The 13,354-nt window shown below is 34.6% G+C and overlaps 3 protein-coding genes and 1 non-coding gene across 11 annotated transcripts in view; 3 read left to right on the top strand and 1 right to left on the bottom strand.

Moving 5' to 3' along the window:
* Positions 1-13,354, top strand: part of LOC102607619 (disease resistance RPP8-like protein 3) — a 119,232-nt gene that overhangs the window by 13,948 nt on the left and 91,930 nt on the right. The gene's annotated exons all lie outside the window — the stretch shown is intronic.
* The window catches only part of LOC127902639 (probable disease resistance protein RF9), a 91,613-nt gene that overhangs the window by 46,475 nt on the left and 31,784 nt on the right, over positions 1-13,354 (top strand). The window lies entirely within an intron of this gene.
* Positions 660-766, bottom strand: LOC127902834 (small nucleolar RNA R71). The gene has a single exon (XR_008055472.1). It is a non-coding gene; the product is annotated as a small nucleolar RNA R71 (small nucleolar RNA).
* Positions 11,021-13,354, top strand: part of LOC127902642 (disease resistance protein RPP8-like) — a 43,929-nt gene continuing 41,595 nt past the window's right edge. Inside the window, exon 1 of the mRNA XM_052442347.1 lies at positions 11,021-12,120. Coding sequence (XP_052298307.1) covers positions 11,022-12,107 — 1,086 coding nt within the window. The 5' untranslated portion in view covers position 11,021 and the 3' untranslated portion in view covers positions 12,108-12,120. The remainder of the gene's footprint in view (positions 12,121-13,354) is intronic.

The following is a 13,354-nucleotide window of genomic DNA, read 5'->3' as shown; positions in this document are numbered from 1 at the left end:
AGAGTAGGAATTTATTTTTGTTGGCTTCGACAACCATCAAATTTTGGCGCCGTTGCCGGGGATTGGTGTCATTTATTTAATCCTTTTTACGTTTTACTTGGTGTATGGTTCATTCTTCTCGTACAGGTACACTTTCGTTTGATCCTGAAATTGGGAAGACAACTCGCCAGCTGAGACAGCAGACAAACCGAGCTAAGCAACGATCCTTGTCGCCTTTGCTTTCTGAAACAGATACAGTGCCTGATTTAGTAGAATCATCTAGCGATTCAGAAGAACAAGTGATGGATAGACCTGCACATGTAGAAAGAACTCTTAGAGAGTTAGCTGAACCAGACTTGAATCAGCAACCACTCTGCATCCAATATGTAGATTTGGAGGTAAATTTTGAATTAAAGTCTGGTCTTATTCATTTATTACCCAAGTTTCATGGTTTTGCAAGTGAAGATCCTCATAAACATCTTAAGGAGTTTCATGTTGTGTGTTCAAGTATGAGACCACAAGGCGTGACTGAAGAGCAGATTAAGCTGCGTGCTTTTCCATTCTCTTTAGATGGGTTAGCTAAAGATTGGTTGTACTACTTGCCTCCTGGATCGATTACAACGTGGAATGGTTTGAAGAAGCAGTTCCTCGAGAAGTACTTTCCTGCTTCAAGAGTTGCCAACATCAGAAAAGATATTTGTGGGATCAGACAACTTCCTGGGGAAACTTTGTATGAGTATTGGGAGCGATTCAAACAATTGTGTGCCAGCTGTCCTCAGCATCAGATTTCTGATCAACTTCTTATTCAATATTTTTACGAAGGACTGTCATTGATGGATAGGAGTATGATAGATGCTGCTAGTGGAGGGGTGTTGGTGAACAAGACCCCTACTCAAGCAAGGGAGTTGATCTCAAATATGGCTGCCAATGCACAACAATTTGGCAACAGGCAAGATGCCACTTCAAGAACGGTGAATGAGGTAAATATTTCTTCTGTTGAACAACGTTTAGATAAACTTACTTCTCTTGTGGAAAAGTTTGTTGTAAGTAATGTGCAACAGGTAAAGACTTGTGGCATTTGTTTCAATATGGGTCATTCAACTGATATGTGTCCTACACTTCAAGAAGAACCTGTTGAACAAGCCAATGTAGTTGGAGGATTTCCAAGCATGCCTCAGAGGAGGTATGATCCTTATGCACAAACATACAATCCGGGATGGAAGGATCATCCCAACTTCAGGTATGGAGTTAGGCCGTCAGGATTCCCACAACAGTATCCACCAAGACAACCAGCACCTCCACAGTCAAACTCCAAGTCAGGTATATCTCTTGAAGAAATTGTTAAATCACTTCCGACTAACACTCAACAATTTCAGCAGGCAACTACAGCAAGCATTCAGAACTTGGAGAACCAAATGAGTCAATTGGCGACTACAGTGAGCCGTCTGGAGTCTCAAGTATTAGGGAGATTGCCTTCACAATCTGAGGTGAATCCAAAGCAAAACGTTAGTGCTGTCATCCTTAGAAGTGGGAAGGAGTTGCAAGAGCCTAGTAAGAAAGTGACAAAGCATGTAAAAGATGAGCTTGAGAAGAATGAATTGATGCCTAAATCTCAAGATGTGCAACCCACCAGAGCGAAACCCCTACCTATTGTGATACCTCCTCCTTTTCCAAGCCGGTTTGCAAAATCCAAGAAGGAGGAACAAGAGAAAGACATCCTTGAGACATTTCGCAAGGTTGAGGTAAATATTCCTTTATTAGATGCTATAAAACAAATACCTCGATATGCTAGAGTCCTTAAGGAACTGTGCACCTCTAAGAGAAAATTAAGAGGAGATGAAAAAGTTCACATGGGGGAGAATGTTTCAGCAATTCTTCAAAAGAAACTACCTCCTAAGTGCAAGGATCCAGGTATGTTTACTATCCCTTGTAAAATTGGTAGTGTTAGAATTGAAAAGGCTTTGTTAGATCTAGGAGCTTCTATTAATGTCATGCCTCGTTCCATTTATTCATCTTTGAATGTTGGTCCATTAAAAGAAACTGGCGTGATAATTCAACTAGCTGATAGGTCTAATGCATATCCTGATGGGGTATTAGAAGATGTCTTAGTACAAGTTAATGAGTTGGTTTTTCCTGCTGATTTTTATGTACTTGATATGGAAGATGATAACTCCTCTAATTCTGTCCCAATTTTACTAGGAAGACCTTTTCTTAAGACTGCTAGGACTAAAATGGATGTACATAAAGGGACTCTCACTATGGAGTTTGATGGAGAGGTTATAGAATTCAATATGAATGATGCCATGAAATATCCTAGTGAGGAACATTCAGTATTTTCTGTGGATGTTATTAACCCTATAGTGCAGGAAGTTTTTTACAAGAAAAAGACGAAGACATTTCATGATAGAATGATTTTGAGAAATGAGTTCTCTGTTGGTCAAAAAGTTCTTCTTTTTCATTCTAAGCTTAAACTTTTTCCGGATAAATTACGTTCTTGTTGGGTTGGACATTTTATTGTTACTAATGTTTTTCCTCATGGTGCAATTGAGATTCGAAGTCTGACCTCTGACAAAGTTTTTAAGGTTAATGGTAATCGCTTAAAACCTTTTTATGAAGGTTTTTCGGTGAATATTGTGGAGGATGTGGCTCTCGAGAGTCCCAATTATGGAGATTGATGCATAAATGTGTCTAGCCAAAGACATAAAACAAAGGCGCTTTTTAGGAGGCAACCCAAATAATTTATTTATTTTGATTTTTGTTATATCTTCTTTTAATTTTGATTCAGATTTTTTTTTAAATAATGTGTTTGCTTATTTTGGTCAGAAGAAAATTTTTGATAAGGCGTGCCCACGTCGTAACTAATAAGTACTTCTGTGATTTTTAAAGTAAAATGGATTTAAGGCCTGCCCACGTGCTTATTAGAAAAGTACTTCTGAAATTTTTGGAGTCTCAAAGTGATTCAAAAAAAAAAATTTAATTTTTTTTTTAAATTTAATTTATTTTTTTATTTAAAAAAACGAAAAAAAATAGATTTTCATTTGTTCTTCTTTTATATATTTATTTATTTATTTATAATAAAAAAATCATTGTTCAAAAAAAAAATTTTTTTTTACTGTTCACAAAATCCCTAATTTTCCAGATCTTGTTCTCTTCTCCAGCCTCTTGCAGCACACCAGCAGCAAAACCAGCCTACCGGAACTAGCCAGCATCTCCTGCAGCAACCATCCCGCGAGCGCAGCACCAGCATCCCGTGTCTCGCAGAGCAGCTCGCAACGCAAGCCTCACCAGCGCATAATGCAAGCCCACCAGCGCGCAACGCAGCCCCAGCAGCGCGCAATGCAAGCCCGCAACGCACCAACGCAACGCAGCACCCGCAAAGCAAGCCTCACGTGCGCGCAACACATCCCGCGACGCAACAGCAGCAACGCCCCGCAACGCAGATCCTCAGCTGCAGCCCGCGCGCGTAGCGCAAATCAATCCAGCTGACACCCTCGCGAAGCAGCAGCAGCAGCAACGCCCCGCAACGCAGCCACGCAGCAGCAGCCGCAGCACTTACCAGCGCAACCAGCGGTGCGCAACCAGCCCCAACCCGTGCAGCAAGCTCCAGTTGAGCAGCAACACAATGCAACCAGCCTGCGCCCTGTATTCCAGCCGGGTAAATCGAAATCCGTGAGTGTAATCATTGTAACAATGCCGAAGAGGAAAGCATCTACTTCCAAGTTATCTAAAAAGACACCCGTCGCAAAGAAATCGAAGATTGCCGCTCCCACTACGGTTCCATGGAACACAATTTCAGATTCACGCCAATCCGTGAGACAAATATCGAAGCATGAAAAAGGCATGAGTGCTTTGCAGCTTGCGGAATCCAATCTTGGAGGGTGCCTCACATTCGCGACGCAACAAGAGAAAGAGAGGTACAAAGACATTTCCACGCGCAAAATACTTCCAGCTAAGTATGTTCATTACCCGACTCTTGAAAAATTGAATGTTAAAGATAATTTTGATTCTTTGATAGATAAGATTGGGTTGCGTAAATTTGTTGATGTTGATTGTTTGGGTTATGTTGAGTTGATTAGGGAGTTTTATGCTACTTTTCAATTTAATATGCCGAATGATTTTACTTTGCATACCCCGGATGTCATTAAGTTTAGGTTAATGGGACGAAATTTTTCACACTCTATCACGGATTTTAACCTAGCTTTAGGATTCATTGATGATTATTATTCTTCTAGTGATGCATATTTAGGAACAACTTGTGACTTTAGCGAAAATTTTGAGCCTTATGGTTTTGGCGTAATTTATCTGTTGATCACAATGCCTATGACCCGAGTAAATCAAAGAGTTCTTTCTTACGTAATCCTGTTTTGAAATGTGTGCATCGATTCTTAGCATATAATTTTTTAGGCAAGAAAGATCACTCAGGAATTTTCTCTAAAACTGAATTTTATTTTATCTGGTGCATGTTAAATGATGTGAGGCCTAATTTAGGTTTTTGGTTAGCGGATCAATTTCAAAGTGTGCTTAAACGGTATAGGACTTTATTTCTTGGTCCATACATTACTCTGTTAGCTATAAACCTATGTGTGCTTGATCCTGACAATAACGATTTGCATCATGCTTGCAAAAAGGAATTTTTGGATATGTCTATGTTTGAAAGAACAGGTGTGGTTGAATTCAAGGAGGGGAGATTTCAGTTTACTGAACCAGGACCCACTCAACCTCCAAAGAAGCTTTATGCTAGGAGTGGTGTTACCTCTGCTGACGAGTTTGACGACGACACTACTGCCCCACCAACTATTCCTTCTACATTCGCACCACCTTTGAGCATTCAGTTAGAGAAAATTGAGCACAAGCTGAATAAGATGGAGCAGAATTTGGCCGCATACTTCAAGAGTGTGGGATTTACCCCACCATTTCCGCCAAGCCCATAGACGTTATGTGGATCAAAGCTCACAATTCAGGGAAGTTTCTTTTTGCCTTTAATCTTTTATCCTTACGCTTTAATTTTGTTGTGAGCTTTGATTATCTTACATTGAGGACAATGTAAGTTCTTGATGTGGGGGAGGGATTTTTGCATTATTGATGCCTGGAATTATTATTTTCACTCTACTCATCCTTAAATGATTTTGGAGTTAGTATGCTTCATATATTATTATTTTTCTTTTCTTTTCTTTCTCACTACTTTTTTCCCATCTATCTCAAATTATTCATATCTATTTTTATTTTACCATATTCTTTCATCACTCACATTTTATCTTTCATTTTTTTTATTACTACATACATCTTTCTCACTTCTTATCCTTTTTACCTTTTCTTTTATATATCACTCATACCTTCTTCTCATTCTACACCACTATTGATGGTTGATTCATTTGAAGAAAGTACATGATTTGATGGCAAATTTACCAATTTTGTGAGGATTTGAGCCTATGAGCAACCACTTTGCTCTAATTATTTTTGTTATGTGAATATCAATCCTAGTTTGTTTATTCTAGAACTTGCTTTATTATGCATGTTGAAGCCACATTACAGGATTTTATGCATTAAAATGATAAGGGCAAACAATTTACCATTTTTCTATTCTCACATTTTCCTTTTTCTCTACCCGAAGACCTTTATTTGCTACTTTTGTTTGAGACTTAACAATCACCCATCTAATTCTCTCCGTCTACTTAACCATTTTTCTTCTTTTTTGAGCCTCAATTTAAGGAGATTTTTGGACTCATTGTGTGGATATATTTTGTTGCTTTTTCTACCTTCTAATAAAGTTTCTCAATTAGATCAACAAGCATTATGCTTGAATTAAATTGTGCAAGGTTCGTTTCTTTTGTTTGATTCAAAAACAAAAAAAAAAGAAAAAAAACAACAAAAAAAAAGAAAAAAATCGAAAAAAAAAGAAAAAAAAATGTTTACATTCTTGGTGACATGAGTAGAAATAAGCATTTTGATATCATAAGTTCATTCAATGAGTTCATTCTTCTCATTTTGATCTCTTTTTCTTTCGTAAACCTTTCTTTTTCATTCAACCTATTTAACCCCACTACAAACCTTTTAAGACCCTTAGATTTTTGCATTTTATTCATGTTTTGTGGATTGAGATGTGATATATGAGCAAGCTTATGGTAATAGCATTCTTTGATTTGATTTGAGTGAATAAATGACACCCTAAACACTTTGAGTGCATGGAGTGAAGTTATTGAGAGGGCTATTAAATCTTGTTGCACTTGAATATTGAATGGATCTTCTTGGTAGTTGAATGTTCTTATTCTATCTTATGAGATTCTATGCTTTAAAAATCCTGGTCTCTCGAATGTTGATCGACTTAATTTCTTGAGGTATGCTTGCTTAAAATTGTTTTTGGATAAGTTGAGATGAGAATTGAGTGGAGATTTGGGATTAATCTTGAGTTATATGCTTGAGGACAAGCATCATCTGGGTGTGGGGGAATTTGTTAGAGTGCAATTTATGCACTAGTTTTGCATTGTTTACTTCCCTTAATATCAATGTTTTGCACTTAATAATAGTGATTTACTTGTGTTTTACTTTTGTAAGTGTAATTCTATTGATTGATGATAAAATTGAGCTATAAGATGATGTTTAAGGATGATTGTTCTCTTGAAGAAAGTATGAGCGTCAGAAGAACTTTGTTGATAAGGCGTGGGCGCGTACTGTCAACTGCGGACCTGCAGTTTTTAGTTTAACGTGTTTTGTATTTTTTGTTATTTTTGTAATTACGAATTTAATATTTCAGATATTAGGATTTTATTTTAAATAGAATTCTAAAAGAGAAGAGAGAGAGAGTATTTAAGGGAGGAATCTATTGTGAAAAAAGGGAGGATTTTGGGGATTGGAGAAAAAGAAATAATCCCTAGATCTTAATTTTTCTCTTCTCTCTATGAAGAACTAAACCTATTTTTCTGGTTGAAGGATAATGAAGCTTTGATTCATCACTACTGTGAGATCTTTCTTGTGCTTTAATTGTTCTATTGCTTTTTGGGTATTTGTTTATTCTCTGAATTATTTTCATGATTATGTTCGTTAATTAGGTAATTGGCCACTATTTAATTATCAACTTAATCTATTGTCAATTAAAGGATTCATCGTATGAAGATTTTAATGTTTGTGACAAATAACATAGCAGAGAGTTGTGTTGTGAGAATAAACAATCTAATTTAAATTAATCTATTGTCAATTTTAATTCAACTTTGATTCACGAGACAAGGCATTGTTTATTTGGCAGATTTCGAGGATTTGCTATAAATATGCCATGGTTGGAATATTGTCTACAAACTTGAACAGTTGCACTCCTCTTTCTATTTTCAATTTGCTGGTATACATTCTGTTTTACAATCATTAAAAGTATGTCTCTCTGTGTGTGTGTATACATTCTGTTTACTCAATGTTTTATGCTTAGAAGTACTCCATTTAAGCCCCGGACTTTGCAGGTATGGTTTGGATAGCTTTGGACTTGTATGGTTTTGCTAGTTAGAGAAATATCAATCTTCTAGAAAAAAACTGCCTCATGCGTGTACATTTCGGGCTTCATTTTAGTTGCTGATTACTCCTTCATTCGAGAGGGTACAACTACAAATGGTGATACATAAATAATTTTAGAATATTCTTTCTGATAAAATCATGCATGTACTGTCAGTCATTTCAGAGAATCATTCGTATATATTGAGAGTCACCGTGCATACACTTTGTTGTACAGCCTATTAGGTTATCATTTTTAATGAAAATAATTAGGTTATCATTGCTAATAGAGCATCTTGAGCAGTTAGCTTCAAAAAATTAAGCAAACTATTGTCTGATTTAAGATATTTTTTAAGTAATTTTATCAACTAGAAATTCATCACCTAGTTAATAATAAATGACACAACATTGGTCAATGGTCAATGACACACAGCATTGGGATTTAATTAACCAAAGGAAGTTTGGCTTTCAGCAGAGCACTTTATCCTTGATGTTCACTGTCTCCATCACGCTATAACTAAAAAAAAAAAAAGGGCTAAAGTAGTGACAGTTCACAGTTGTAATGCATATTCACTTTAACAATTGTGAGTGAGTGAGGATTGTAAATTTACTTTCTATCTATTTATTCTTTTGGCACATGTGCATAAATATATATGTCAGGAAATTGAATTGTATGATTTTCACGACAACTCTTAAATACACTGATCCATATCTTTCTATTTTCAAAAATGGTAATGGAAAACTGTGTTACATTCTCTTAACATTACACTAATTCTACCTAAGAGTTTAGTGGTAATTTAGAAATAAAGTTATCTTTTATAAGTAAAAGAAGGACCAACTTCTTTTGTAATCAAAATACACAGGATGCGTTTGACACATTGTATTGTATTATGTTTTATTGTATTATTTTAATGTAGGTGTATTGTATTATGTTGTATTGCATTAGCACTATATTCTAATAATGTTGTACAATGTTTGGTGTTATATTGTACTGTATTAATTTTTTTGATTAATTTAAATAATAAAGTGATACAATAATTGTAACATATTCACTAATAAAATAAATTGCGCTAAATAATCCAAGTAAGAATATTATAGTACATGTAATAATATTTTAAGAATATTATAGTACATGTAATAATATTTTAAGAATATTATAGTACATGTAATAATATTTTATATTATCATATATATTGGTATTAATTTTAAATTAATATTATTTAAATATATTCATATATAAATATTTATTAATAGTTATATTAAATTATCATTTAAGTATCTATTATTAGGTGTATTAAGTTGTTAAATAATAATCAATTTTTATATATTAGTTATTGTAATATAATTAAATAATGTAATATTATGTTATATTTTTATTTTTATATAATATTTAAGTACTTATTATTAGTTGTATTAACGTAATAAATACTAATCAATTTTATATATTAATTATTATATAATTAAAAATTATATTATTTAGTTATATTTTTAATATAATAAAAATTAAAATATGAATAACAAATAATGAATTTATTAACTTATATTAATAATTATAATGTAAAGATAAAAGAAAATAAAAATTAATAATATAGAAATATTACATTAAATTAAAAGTAATATTTTTTATTATTATTTAAAAAAAAACCAAGACACTTATGCGACAGTTACGGCATTAGCACACCCTCTTTAATCCCTTACAATTTCTTTCCAAACATGGTATTGGTTTTAAGCTAATGTGAACAATGTTTTAAGAGCATCACCAAAAGGCTCTTCAAATAAGATTTTATTGGTGTTTAATTTTACACCACTAACCACTTTGAGATAGGACAGAAGGAGATATGTTTTAGAGTAATGATATAGCCACAAATTCTTGTACAAACTTATTTTGTACAAATTGACGTGGCATGATAAGATTGGTTGAATTAAATATCACTTAGCCCACATGATTTGTTTTTATTATTTTATATTTTCATTCAACCAATGAATTAATGCCATGTTAGTTTGTACAAAATAAGTTTGTACAAGAGTTTGTGGCTGTATCATTACTCTATGTTTTAACATTTCTTGTAGCAAATAACAATACCTCTGGGCGCTACAGACAGAAGGAGATATGCTGGACGTCCACCTCCGACTATTTTGTGAGAGGTTAAAAAGGGTGTTAGCAGGTGAAGAATGCGCGTTGACTTTGCCTGATTCAACAAATTTAACTCCCCTTTTTCAAAACCTTCTAACGGAGTCCGAGATTATTGCTACCACTCTGCTCGGAAACTTTGAATCTGACATGGCTCGGCTTTTGTTTCAACTTGTTAAAGAACGATTCGATGAATCCAAATTATCTTTGCCTTTTTCGCAACTGTTGCAGGCACAAGAAAGCGATGAAGACGTTAAAAGAGGAGGTATTTTGGAAATTCTGGAGGACATCAATGACTTTGTCCATGAATCTGAGGAAGCCATTGACACATTCTTCATCAACATCATGCAGCAGCAAAACAGTCAAAACGAAAGTGAAAGCAGTACTAAAATGGCTCTTCTTTTTGGACTCCACAGTAAAATCATTGATATTAGAAATCGGATCCAACAACTCCCACCCGGCGACAATGGTTTTGATATCAGTGAAAAAAGTAACGAAATCATTCACCTATTGAATGAGGGACAACCTCGGCTCGATATCAGTGAATTTGAAAGGGGCAGAGAGAAGTTGTTTGATGTATTGATTGAGGGACCATCTGGGCTTTCAGTGGTTGCAATTCTCGACAGCAGTGGCTTCGATAGGACTGCTTTTGCTGCAGATACTTACAACAATAATCATGTCAAGTTCTATTTTGACTGTCTTGCTTGGGTCAGGGTTTCTGTATTCTACGATTTGGGCAAGCTATTGGATGACATAATCAAGTCTGTGATGCCTCCATCTCGGGTTAGTGTAATTATCGGTGAAGATTATCAATTCAAGGAATCTATTCTTCGAGATTACCTAACAAACAGGAAGTACTTTATTGTGCTTGATGATGTCTGCGATAACATTGAGATATGGGATGATCTTGAAGAAGTTCTTCCAAATAATCAGAATGGAAGCAGAGTATTGATATTGGTCACTGATCCAGACCTCCTTGCGTCGTTGGAAATGGAAAATGGAGAGAAGATTCGGCTTGATTCGGTGCTCATTGGAGGACCATTGATCAGATTAAAGCATGAAGCCTGGCAATTTTTCATCCTACACTATGGAAGTATGCCATTAGAAAATTATGTTCAAGGCGAAGCGATTCCGACAATTTGGAGGCAAATTTTTTCAGTGATGGACTTGCCTTTTCACTTGAAAGTCTGCTGCATCTATTTGTGTGTCTTCCCTCCAAGTATTGAGATATCCACGCGGCAATTATATCAGTTGTGGGTAGCTGAAGGTTTCATACCATAGTGAAGAAAGTGCCGAACATTACTTGAAAGAACTAATCCATCGCGGCTTCATTCAAGTGAGTAAGAGAAGCGCCGGAGGCACAATTAAAGCGTGTTATGTTCCAAGTTTTGTATATACTTCATTGTTATTGTTGGCACAGGAGACGGGATTTCTCTGGATGCCTGGAATGGAAAAGGAATCAAGGGCAAATGTTAAACGGTACATCATTTGGGAAAATCTGATTGACTTCTTTTCTTTAGAATATTCTTACATCTATCTCCAATCTTTTCTGAATCACAGTTCAGAAAGCGATCATCTTAATCCGAAAGATTGCGAGAATTTTTTTAAATGGTTCAAATACCTTCGGGTATTGAGCATGGGTTCTGCAGTCCTGGACCAATATCCACCCGGATTAGAAAATTCATTCCTTTTGAAGTATTTGAAATTGAATATCCCTTCGCTCAAATGCCTTCCTTCACTGCTATGCACCCTTTTAAACCTTGAAACACTAGAAATGCCATCTAGCTACATAGATCAGTCACCAGAGGATATTTGGATGATGCAAAAACTCATGCATCTAAACTTTGGTTCTATCACTCTGCCCGCACCTCCAAAAAATTATTCTAGCTCTCTGAAAAATCTCATTTTCATATCAGCTTTAAACCCTAGTAGTTGTACTCCTGATATATTGGGCAGACTACCTAGTGTTCAGACTCTTCGGATATCTGGAGATTTGAGTTGCTATCAATCTGGGGTTTCCAAAAGCCTTTGCGAACTCCACAAACTTGAATGCTTGAAGCTGGTGAATGAGAGCAAGCCCTCACGGATTGTCCTGTCTGAATACCAATTTCCCCCAAGTCTGATCCAACTGAGCTTATCAAATACTGAGCTAATGGAGGATCCCATGCCAATTCTGGAAAATCTTCCATGCCTTCGAGTGCTGAAACTGAAGCAGAACTCGTATTTAGGAAGAAAGCTTGCTTGTGTTGGCTTGAGTAGCTTTTCCGAACTTAAGGTTTTGCACTTGAAATCAATGTATTGGCTAGATGAGTGGACGATGGGGGCTGGAGCAATGCCGAAACTTGAAAGCTTAATTGTCAACCCATGTGCTTACTTGAGAAAGCTTCCAGAAGAGCTGTGGTGCATAAAGAGCTTGCGCAAATTGGACTTACACTGGCCCGAGACACAGTTGAGACAAGGACTACAGACTTTCGAGGATATGGAGTGGCGGTATGACATCCAGTTATATCCTTACGGAATCTGATGGATTGAATTGGGTGAGTTTTAATCTTATCTGATAACTCATACTTTTATATGCATTTTCTTTTTGCCCACTTTGTCAATAGATTTATGTTTATCGTAAAACCTTCAAGGAGGTTATAAAAATCCATTTCATTCCACCGATTACATTGAGGATTTTAATGAATCCCAATCTTAGGTAACACGCTGATACCATTAAGATATCAAATGTGGGAGATAAGAGACTATTAACTTTAAGCTCCGTTTGATACAGTTTTTCAAGTAGAACTTATTTAAGTAGAGGTTTTGCTAAAAAAAATTAGTTGTTTGGTTGTCAATAAGAGTTTTTATTAAAAATTTATGAAATTACTTTAATAGACAAGTCTTTTAAAGTTATATTATGAAAACAATAAATAAGATTGTTAAATAAGTAGAGGATATTATAGATATTTTGACATTTGAAAAAGTTTTTCAATCTCTACTCCCAAAAAACTCAAAATTTGAGCTTTTGTTAAGAGAGGTAAAATTACTTATTTAAGCTTCAAAAACTTTATTAGAAAAACAACCAAACAATAACAAAAATTATGATAAGAGCTTATGAGATTAAATAAGCACTTATTGCCATTAAATAAGTCATATCAAACAGGCACTTAAGAAAACCAATAGAGACCGATAAGTTAGAAATAACTTGCTAAGTTGAGAAATACGACTGACAAATAAAATATGGTTCCCAAATGAATTAGGTTTTAACAAGTTTTCATTTAGAAATGCATTTTAATCCAATGATTTATCACAATGTCCCACCAAACTGAACAAAGAAAGAAAGATATAGTATAATTACAAGTTTCTTGATTAAGATATATTATTACGAATTAAAGCAAATACAATTGACTTGAGGAACTACTTTTTGTGTTTCTTTATAAGTATGAATATGTACCAACAAAACTCTTCTTAAAATCAAAAAAAAAATCTCTCTTTAAATTAGTAAATATTCATTTACCAATAAGTTAATAAATTATTCATTCAATAATAAATAAATAACTTCTCTAAAATAATATTTTTTTCATAGTCCTAATAATATTATTTTATAGATACTATCTACATTTATTGTGCAATAATTAAAAAAATTATATTTTTTAAAAATATAATTGCAATCCAGATACTTATACATTTATAATACAACTCTGAAATATATCAAGACTAATTCGAAAATCTACTTCAACTAATAATAATATTAAGGAGAAATTAACCCTAATAGACATTTTTACAATT

Source organism: Citrus sinensis, chromosome 5 (assembly GCF_022201045.2).
Source record: "Citrus sinensis cultivar Valencia sweet orange chromosome 5, DVS_A1.0, whole genome shotgun sequence".
NCBI classification, from domain to species: Eukaryota; Viridiplantae; Streptophyta; class Magnoliopsida; order Sapindales; family Rutaceae; genus Citrus; species Citrus sinensis.
Note: the sequence above shows the minus strand (reverse complement) of the source record. Positions and strands in the feature narration are given on the sequence as shown.